At 36.4% G+C, this 11,069-nt stretch overlaps 1 protein-coding gene across 7 annotated transcripts; it reads right to left on the bottom strand.

Moving 5' to 3' along the window:
* Positions 1-673: 673 nt before the first annotated feature.
* mlc1 (modulator of VRAC current 1) lies at positions 674-10,128 on the bottom strand. Of its 7 annotated transcripts, none has more exons than XM_077193478.1 (12): positions 9,996-10,128; positions 6,180-6,434; positions 5,997-6,086; positions 5,863-5,916; positions 5,535-5,636; positions 5,147-5,248; positions 4,496-4,564; positions 4,276-4,392; positions 4,123-4,179; positions 3,813-3,935; positions 2,197-2,349; positions 674-1,899 (listed from the first exon to the last, which is right to left on the bottom strand). In XM_077193478.1, exons 1-12 carry the CDS (start codon positions 10,074-10,076, stop codon positions 1,819-1,821), a joined length of 1,284 nt encoding a protein of 427 aa, XP_077049593.1. In that variant the 5' UTR covers positions 10,077-10,128; the 3' UTR covers positions 674-1,818. The 7 variants fall into 7 exon arrangements, with proteins under 7 accessions (XP_077049593.1, XP_077049596.1, XP_077049597.1 ...); XM_077193481.1 differs by lacking the exon at positions 9,996-10,128 and adding an exon at positions 9,089-9,185; XM_077193482.1 differs by lacking the exon at positions 9,996-10,128 and adding an exon at positions 7,989-8,254.
* Between the last annotated feature and the right edge of the window lie 941 nt (positions 10,129-11,069).

Here is an 11,069-nt window from a genome sequence, read left to right as displayed (position 1 = left end):
GTATGTATTATTTGTAATGTTCACTGTAGGGTGAAATTTGGGAAGATGTTTTGGTTATTGTGCAGTAGCTTTTATTTAGCATAATTTATTTTATAGCAAAATATATAGCTATTTTTATTTTATTTGGGCCTATTTTTTATATTTATAGGGCAAAATTATGTTTGAGGAAAATAATAAATTTGTTTAAAATCATGTAAATACACTGTAAAAATAAGTTGCTGCCTTACATTTTTAAGTACAATCAACTTAAATGTTTAAGTCTTTCAACTTAAATTACATTAAACAGACTTAAAAACTAAGTTGAATCTTGTTTAACATAAAAAAAAGTTGAAAATACTTTTGATATACTATAGCAAGACATAGTTATAGTGTTTATTAATCCCTTTGGTCTATCATAGCATCTTAAATAAATGTAAAAAAATAAATACATAAATAAATAGAAAATTTATATAAATAAAACAACACGAGGGTGAGTAAATTAAGAATTTTGACGTGAACTATTCTGTTAACGCATGTGTCCAACCCACTGTCATTATATATAGATCAGTGGTCCACCCCTGTGCAGTGTTCTCTATTTTGCTGTATTTATTCAAGGCTCCAACTGCACTTGGACTAAAACCTGAACAAACATACCAAGCTGTTACATCACTATCTGGAATAATTAGTATTCACATTTCACATGAAAAGTCTTTAAAATTTTATTGATCTACAATAACATCACAAGATGCACATATTTATACAAAAATAAAATCTAACAAAGTAAAAATGGTTGCACGCAGCAAGGTAGTGAACAGTACTGTGGTCCATTAAAGTGTGTTAGAATTATTACATGCATCATATATTAGGTCCCCTACTCTTTCAACATCCAACCACCAGTGGGATTTCTAAATAATGCATTACAAGTGCTGTGGATTGTACAAGCATGGTGTGTTCACCATTTATTTGCATATAAACTTGCTCAGTCGTTCGACCATCACATATGATTCTATTTTCAAACTGGAATGGTAGGCTATATTCATGATTGTGAGACACAATTTTAAGGATCTTTACAATGGACTTTCAAAACCCATCCCACATTTTGACTTTTACTTATTAAACTGTCATTCAATAATATCTTTGACAGACACACTACTTTTTAAAAGTCTGGGGTCGTTAATTAAACTGTGTTTTTTTAAGGATGTCTTTTAAGCTCACCAGCTGCATTTATTTGATTAAAAATACAGTAAAAACAGTAATATTGTGGAATATTATTGCAATTTAAAATAACTGTTTTCCATGTGGATATATTTTAAAATACATTTATTATACTGTGATAGCAAAGCTGAATTTTCATCAGATCAGCAATAACTTTGTCACATGACCCTTCAGAAATTATTCTATGTTGATTTGGTGCTCAAGAAACATTTATCATCACTATCAATGTTGAAAACACTTGTGTTGCTTAATATTTTTGTAGAAACTGTGGTACATTTTCAAAATTTTCTAAAAAGTTCAAATAAACATCATATAGGCTACTTTTATGTAACAATGTGAATGTCTTTGCTTTTACTTTCGATCAATAATTTAATGCATCTTTGCTAAATAAAAGTATCAATTTCTTAAAAAAAAAATTTAAAAATAAAGTCTTTCTATAAAATCTCAACCCCAAACTTTTGAACGGTGGTGTACGACTCATAAATGTAACAGATCAGATGACAGAACTCTTAAGTTTCATACCCCGAAAAGTGATGCTTCTCTTCCAACTGACATTCTCATCTTCCATATTTGTTCATTAACTTTCTTTCTCAGTGTATTTCCTTCTGTTGCCTGTATCTTTGGTCACTGGGCCATTTGGACCACCACTGCTTTCCAGGCCTTTTCTTTGTCAAAATCCCTTAGTGTGCCATTTGATATGTGTTGCTGTAAGAAAAGAATGAGATGGTGGAAAAGAAATGGTACAACAACCACATCTTCCTTTGTTAATCACAACATCAAGCATGTGTGTATTCACGGAATCAAAGGAGCGGAACAACTCTGCTATTCCAGTGTGATTGTGTTTCATGCTACATTTGGCACCGTACAGTACAGTTTTCTATTAATTTTTTTTTTTGCTAACATCATCTGCATAGTTGTAGTCACATATAACACACACAGTACATTTCCTGTACTCTTAAATTGACCTGTCAGTAATCGTATGGTGTATGTTTGTGTGTTTACCTCACAGTTCTTTTTGTGTAGCGTGTCCCATTCAGTACCTCCCATGCGGAGCTGGCTCTTGTAGGAAGCACACTTTATTACGGTGGCTAACGTCAGCACCGCCTGCACCAGCAGCAGTCCCATCAGAACAAGCAGCAGTATTTCATACGTCTGCTGCATGCACAACATACATTCACATATTTTACACGCTTCCAACAACCTTCAAGATGGGTGTGAAAGAGAACATGTATCTGAATTCCTAGTTTTAAAGGGATAGTTCACCTGGCCAAAACCTGTATGCTTCTTATCTGAACGGATTCAGCAGTGTTGTTATTGTAAACTATTAAAAATGGTTTTCTGTAAGATAAAAAAAAAAAAAAAAGATGAACATTTGAAATGTTGCCTTGGCAACTACATTAAATAAATAAGTTTAAGTTGTAGAATTAAAATGACTAAAATAAAAATAAAGGTTTTATAGAAATGGATTAAAAAAAGAGCAGCTCTCAATTAAAATACTGTTTGGTCACAAAACATGTCAGAAACAATGATGTTTGATGATGTCATTGATATCCAAACTGATGTCAGTATTGCAGCACAGAACAATATGTTTAGCACAGAGCAATATTTTCGATATTTAACAATTGTGAATTTAGACTGAATGTACTAGTTTACATGCTTTTTTGGTGTTTGTTTTATTTTTATGGCACACGATTTTTTTATGCTCACTCTGTATATGGAAAAGTATGAGTTTTTGTAGAAGAATAACATCATATTGGGTTTGGAGAACAAGAGGGCAGTGTTATTTTAGTATTATTTATATATTATTATAGTATTTACTATTATTTTGATTTAGCTTTTATTTTTTTATTTTGAGTTTTAATTTTAGTAAATTTTGAATGTGCTTTTGTTATTTCTATGCATTTTTTCAATAATTATCTTTAATTAATTTTCATTAAAGTTTTAGGTTTAGTAATTTTAGTACTTCAGTGTAAACATATTTATTTCAATTAGCTGCCATGGCAACTTTCCAATTTTTATTTAAGCTTTCAAGTTTTTCATCCAATATTTTTTTTCAGCTTTAATTCAATTACCAATTATTATATTATTTGTTTTAATATATAGTTTCAGTTAACAATAACAACTGTTGGAAACTCAGAAGCGAAGACCAGGAGACTCAGTTGTATCTTCAGCAGGATTTTTTTATTAAGAATGTGCTGTTGGGCTGCAGTCATCAAGTCCAACTTAGGCAGTGATACATTGTAGGTTATATAAATTTTTAAGGGGGCAGTACTTAGAAATGGAGACACAGCACCTGGGTGACAACCTTAAAGCATGCAAATGAAGTATCCAGATATAGGAACCCACCCCAGACTCTATCACCAGTCTTAATTCAATCAGAATAACTTTTCAAAGAATGGGACAGGGGCTCCAAGAGCCATTAAATACAAAAGGTGAGATTCTCTAGGATGCAGGATCAGCAGATCTTAAACAGATTCTTAAATTTGTGATCCCACACAACACAGCATCAGGGCGAATAAATAATTCTAATTTTTGAGTGAGCTATCCCTTTAAGGGGTCAAAAAGTCATTATCTGAAATAATGAAACTAATTTGATTTGATGCGCAGAAATGACTCACCTTGACTAATGTCACTTCATGCAGAAAGATCTCAATAAAATTAATCACACTGCTGGACAAGAATCCAGAAGCAGAGAAAAGCAGTGGTGATGTCACACTACTTATAGCAATCAGCATCTCCACCTACAGCAGTGGAAAGAAAGAGAAAAAAAAATAAGGAGAGAGAGAGAGAGAGAGAGAGACAGTCCTGAGAGAGAATCTCTCTAAAGAGAAATCATGCAGGCAGCTAAATGAATGAGAATAGAGTATGTCCTTTAGGGACGTTTGATTGCGTTGCTTTATTGCTGGAGAGACACTGATGGTGACTCACCAGACTCTTGCTGGGATATTCTGCCACCACATGGCTGGCAATGGCACTGGGGAAACACTGCAGAGGGATCGCACACAAACGACCATCAAGAACCGAACGAAATCATTTATAATCTGAAATGGAATTATATTTAATATAATATGCTAAACTCACAGCTACCAGAATCCAGAAGAAAGTGACAGAGAGGTATGGCTCTGGGAGGAGAGCACCCAAATTGAGAGCAATAATTCCTCCGAATACAGCGGCGATGCCCAGTATAACCTCAATTACCTGCACCAGAGAAAGAGCAGCAGATCTACAGTGTACTTCATGCTGATATACAGCAGATACAGACACATACACTCACATATGATCTCATTTGTAGGCAACTCACGGCATAAGCCTTGAAAAGACGTGTGGGGAATGAAGCAGGGGTCACAACCACAGGGCCATCAGACACTGGCTGGAGGAAAGAGATGGATGATAGCAATGAGGAAAAGAAAAAGAGTAGAGAGACACGAGCACATATAAAATGCAAATCACATAAGCTAGAGACAAATACAGTAAGTCATAGACATATCACATGGCGATAATAGCTGGCAGGGATTTGGCAATATAAAAGGATTTTGCTGTTATTTTGCATTAAGACAAATTTTACCACAAGAAAAGTCTGTAAAAATAGGACCCAAAGTACTGCATGAATTTTTCACAGGTGTTAAACCTGTATTTTTGAATTACGCATTGCATTGAGTTTAGGGTTTTAAGGAAATGTCCATAAACACAATGGACAATGTTCTGGCATAAAATTACCAGTAGCTTTACATTTTCCTATACAGATTTATTTAACTGTGTGTCTCAGTCAGATAGAAAGAAAATGAAGATAATTAAATTGAATCTCAATTTCCACTAAGCATACATAATTCATAATGAAATATTGTAGATAATTTTCTGATTGATTACACAATTTGCATAAACACAGGCCAGAAATGATGATATACTGCAGTCAGTCGATACACATAAAAGGTCAGAAACACATTATACACACCTTGCAGTGTCTGCAACAGTCCTCCGCTGAGCGAGCTGATAGGATAACAGTACTAGCCGTGAGCACTTCCAGCACAATAAGCAGGAGCAGGTTAAAGTTAATCTTTAGGATGACAGATAGCAGTAACCGTTTTAATTGTATATATTTTTACATGAACATCATAGTTTGGTGTCTGTAGAGCAGTGTTAACATGCAGTTTATTTAATAACTAAACTTAAGAAACGTATTTCTTCCAAATCCTTTAAAATTACTTTTGCTCTGCTATTGTCATATTATTAAATATACTAGGCTTGCACAAAACCATTTAATTTGGATATTACCACATGAAACACATTTTTTATGTTACATGACAAACATTTTAGGGGTATAAGAGTTGTGATGTTCTCACATTGATGGCTGAGGGACTAATGGCGAGTTTACATCCGAACCACACCAGACACGTGGTTGTCACAGCAAAAGAGGACACGTAGACCAATTGAAAGTCTGAGACCTGTAAACATAATATAGGTATAAAATGTTAGTATTTATCTGCTAAAAGAAAAAAAAACTCAATCAGGGTGATTATACAGAAGAATACACCATGATTTATAGCCATATGAATTGAAAACTTGATTAATGGGCAGTGTAAATATTATATTGATTTATATAATTAATGTAATAAATATTATAAAGTTATATTGATACTTTATAATATATATTGTGATATATCCACTTACTGCAACTTGTCTGTTCTTGGCAATAGCGAAGCTCACCACTGCAGCTGGAATACTCTACAAGCCAGAAACAAAACATTTATAAATGTCAAACTGACCAGTGGCCTCATCCATGAGTATGACGAAGAGACACTCACAGATCCAGCAGTACAACGCAGGTAGTCCATTGCAGCTGGAAACACATTACCCATATAGAGAGAAAAAGCTGCCGCTATCAGCAAGCTGCTCTGGGGGTTAGAAACAAATGAATTTAAGAAAAACAGTGTGTTAAGTCTCTTAGCCACAGGAGTGAAAAATCTGCTGAGCTAAAGCTCTTATACCCCTATGACAACGCTGTACAGCCAGATTCTGTAGCTAAAGCAGGGATGTAATGGCCCAGGCCGATCCAGCTGCAGGTCACTGGCCCTGACATCCACCGTGTAGCTGTCTCTCTCCAACCTCTCCCGCTCCAGATGCCGACTTAGCGTCCCTACCCCACTGTTTCGCTCCAGGGTGGACATCTGGGCATAGCTGAACACTTCCTGGGCTGATGCCTCGTCTCGTTGCGTCCTGATATCCATGACCCCTATGAGAATCTGCATATAAATCACATGTTGACTAGGCAAGAATTTTTTTTTTTACAGAAGCAGGTAAAGCATATGGCTTACAAACAGATTGCCATGTGATCCTTTTAATGACACTTAAACTTACCTCATCCCTGTTGCCTTTAAGTTGCATTCAGTACATGAAACTTTTTACTTTTCTAAGCGGATTTGAAAGTCAACTAATCACAAATCTACAAGTTTGAAGCATTAAACATAGTGTTAAACATGAATATTGGGTTCCATTCCTGTAGCTAGCTAACTCTGATGAACTGATAAAATGTATAAAACTGGTAAAAATTGGCTGATATTGTATATTTAATAATAATGGATATCAATGTGGGTTGTTACTTAATTTGCCATACATAATTTCTGTAAAAAAACGGGAAAAAACAGACATTACATTTTTCATACATTTTCCAACTCATTGTTTCTGTCACAGTGTCTGGTTGTGTTTCCCTGGGTTATCACTAGAGGTCCTCGTTCTCACGGTGTCATTCACATTAGACTACAATTCCCAGCATTCTGTTCTGTCACTTATCTGATTATTGCACTCAGCTGTTTCCCATCACCTTGTTAGTTCTGTGTGTATATATTCCCTGTCTGTGTTAGTGTTTGTTACGGAGTCCTTGGTTTATGTCACCTCACTTTCTAGTCTGTATCTGCCCGTTTCTTGTTTTTGTCTTGTGTTTTGGATTGCCTTATTGGATTTTGACACCTGCCTGGATGACTACGAGTTTGGATTGCCCTTTAATTAAAAACTACTGCTCTTGGATTTTCTGCCTCCTGTGTGTGTTCAGTGACAGTTCCACCTGTTAGGTCTGAGCTTTGTTTATTGGATTTGTTTAACAATAAACACAATGTACAATGTAACAAATCAAACTACTGAAATACATGGAAAACAGCCTGAACAGATTAACTTTTAGCATCTTGTTTCATTAAATACATTTTCATAAAATTTCCCTTAATAAGACACTATTAAGTAAACATATGGTGGACCATAAAACTCTGGCTTTACAGTGACATAACCGCAGCCTGCTGAGTTTTACTCTCCGTGACCCGCTTTTGAAATTTATATATATATATTTGTACAATTTAGAGACAGCAGGGCCTTGAAGGAGCTCCAAGAAAACAAAACCGTACTAAATACACTATTTCAATTTTTGCAGTGATAAAATCATAATATGCAACCTATAATATCAGCTCTGAGTGTTTTACTCTGGTGGGGAGGGGGGTTGGATAATATTTTTGGTCAACAATAAAGAAATAAAATGCAATCAAACAGCCCCCTCTTGAAAACCCACACGCACAATGAATATAAAGCACTTTCACGGTATTACGTAAACAGCCACAGGAACGCAGAGCAATAAAGAGGATACAGTGCAGGGATAATGCAAGGCAATGATTCATAAAAAACTTTGAAAACACACCAACCCCTCCTCCCTCAACCTATGCTGCACAACTTCATTCTGAGCCTCACTTTCTTCCCTCCATTCATTCATCTTATCTCTCCAACCCTCTTTATCTTAATCTCAGCTTCCTACTCACCTGCCTCCAGCTTCGTTTATTTCGGCTTAGCCCACCTGTTCCCCTGTTCCAGTGGAAGTCTAAGGTTTTAGTTGTACCTACTTTATCTTTGTCTTCTTCCTCTTGTTCTTCTCTTCTCTCCACTCTCTCTCTCTCTCTCTCTCTCTCTCTCTCTCTCTCTCTCTCTCTCTCTCTCTCTCTCTCTCTCTCTCTCTCTCTCATTCTCTCTCTCTCTCTCTCTCTCGCTCTCGCTCTGTCCCCTCCACTCCAAGTCAATAAAAATTTTTGGAACGCTTCAAAGGCTGGAACAGAAAGTTGCGAGTGTTGCCCTGCCAGCCAGTTTTAGCCAGTGAATGCAAATGGAGCGGAGAGATGGGGCTCAGATCAGGGGCTGCTGAGGCCAGAGCCTCTTACTGCTCTGTTCAACTCAATGAGAGAACTCACACATAAATCAACACCCCCTCGCTGCCATACACACAGAGAAAGAATGCACACAACCTAGAACGACTTTTCCCATGTGCACACACAAACAGGCATCCACAATGTTTCTTGTTTTTTTTTCTCATGCATGGGAGTACATGTACTACCAGTCAAAACAGTTGTGTATTTTTGTGGAAACCGTGATACACTATTTTCAGGATGCTTTGATGAATAGAAAATTAAAACAGATTTTTTTTGGTAACATTACAATGTCTCTACTGTCACTTTTGATCAATTTAATGTACCCTTGCTGAAGTGTTATTTATTTTCCTTTTTTTATCGTACATAACCCAAACCTATGAATGGTAGTGTATCAGAGTTTCCACAAAAATATGAACCAGCGTAACTGTTTTTAACATTAATAATAATAAATGTTTCTAAAGCAACAAATCAGCATATTAGAATAATTTCTGAAGGATCACGAAGAATGGTTGTAATGGCTGCTGAAAATTCAGCTTTGCCATCAAATAAATAAATGATTTAAAAAAATTAAAATAAAATAAAAAACAGTTATTTTAAATTGTAATCATATTTTACAATATTACTATTTTTACTGTATTTACTGAACAAAATTAATGGAGCCTTAAGAGTACAAGAGACCTATTTCAAAAACATTAAACAATTAATTATCCCAAACTGACCTGTAGTATATGGCAGAAAACAAGATATGCACGTACAGTTCTTGTGCATAACAAGTTCAAAGCTGTGCAGTCCTGCACTTCTCTCTTGGCCCCTCCCACTTGTGCCTTTGTTTTACTGGAGTGGACAAAACAGACCAGAGAATTGGGACGTCCCATAGAGCTTCTATAACCAGTGGGCTCATAAACAGTATTTTGTCACACATACCTTTGAAGGTATTGAATCGAATCCATTTCTTTTGAGAATCATAAATACAACTCTATACCATTCTTTGGTTAATAAAGAGATAAATAAGAGAAGAGTGAACATACTGTATTTGTAAAAATTCTCACGGCTGTATTTGTTGCAATGCGACTGTTCAAAAGTGTCCTTGAAAGGCAGTATCCATGGAGACCATTTAAACAGCCCCCTTCCAATGGCTGGCCACCACACTTCACTGCCCTCTGAATATGCTCAACAAAAAGATCACACGCTCATTTAGACAAGTACACACACACCAGAGGCATGGCAAACCACTGAAATCCCTGCAGAAGCATTATTGATTCACTGTAACTTAGCTTTAAATACTAATTTTATGGGTTTATGAGGCAAGAGAGGAGTGTAAAGTTTGTGGGCTGTAGCAAAGAGAAACTTAAATGTTTCTTTTTATTTTCACGTAAATCATAAGTAAATTGCCTCTGTAGTTGCCTGATGGGAAAGCTCACACAACATAAATGCCCAGTGGTCATTTAAAGGTAGGGTAGGCAATTTAAGAGAGGCTAGCAATAGCAAGCTAGCGTTGAAAGCATTAAGGTGCATTCGTGCCGTGTCATACCACAATTACGGGATTTCAACTTGAAAAAAGCGTTCATGTCCTCGTAGCACTTGCAATTACAGCTTGTAAGATGGGAATTGTCTGAGAGCTCCTACCTGTACCGCCTGACCGCTTCTGATTAAATTAGGTGTTGCTAGAGGTGCCATAGAAACGCATAATTCCCAGTCTGAGGTCATGAACAGCTCCAAATATAATATCACGTGTTGTCATTTTGAGACTATGGTAATTAAGACAAGGAGTGAATGGAGCATTAGATCCCACCCTCCCTTCAGAGCGCTCTCGAAAGCAACACTGGGCTTCTGTTTGTTTACGCCGCCCGGTGACTGTCTGTCTACAACTACACGCTGATGACGTGTGATGTCTGAGCGAGCAGGGTGGAAATACATACGTTGACAGGCAGGCAGGACATTGGACTGAATGCAATGATTGGACGGACATTTTTTTTTAGTTCTGAGATTTCCACAGAAAATATAGGTAGTAAAAAATATATATTTGACCTTCTATTATTGATTGCTATCATGATGTGAAGAGAGTTTAAACCAGAATAACAAAAAGTGTTCATGAAAAACATTGCCAACCCTACCTTTTTAACCTTTAAAATATGAAAAACATTATCATAAAACTATGCTCTTGTAAATCATTAGCAATCTGGGGTCAACGTAAAACAAACTAAAAGGCATAATGGAGGGCATCTCTAACTCACAGGTTAGCCTACTCCTTTCGATATTAGCCTGCAAACTGTGTCTCTTTAGCTCAGACCCCTTACAATTTGGTAACCACTTCCCACATAAAAGGACAATGCTTCTCTTGTTCCTTTTCCTTAAATCCCACTTTCTTTTCACTTTTTGACTCATATATCCCTGTCTTTTTCATAGCATTCCTTCTTGTTTCTCTCCTTCCCTGCTACCCCTCTCCCTAAATCGCATCTGTTGTGCCTGTAAACATTGTCTGGTTTGCTGAGATTAAGTCTTCTTTAACATAGTGCAAACAACTTGAGGGCTGAGTTGCGCTCCAAAGTTACAAAAACACATTTCTCAGAAATCAAGAGAAATCAGCTCGCAGCATTAAAATTCAGCAAGCAGCATTATTGGGCTCAGTGGTTCTCAGCTGGTGAGGAGGAGCGTATGGATCACAGCACAGGTCTGTTTTGATACTGGACATAGACTAAG

The sequence above is a fragment of the Siphateles boraxobius genome, unplaced genomic scaffold (genome assembly GCF_051911475.1).
Source record: "Siphateles boraxobius isolate OS27281-9 unplaced genomic scaffold, OSU_SipBor_1 31, whole genome shotgun sequence".
NCBI lineage: Eukaryota > Metazoa > Chordata > Actinopteri > Cypriniformes > Leuciscidae > Siphateles > Siphateles boraxobius.
This window is presented reverse-complemented; position numbering and strand designations above follow the sequence as displayed.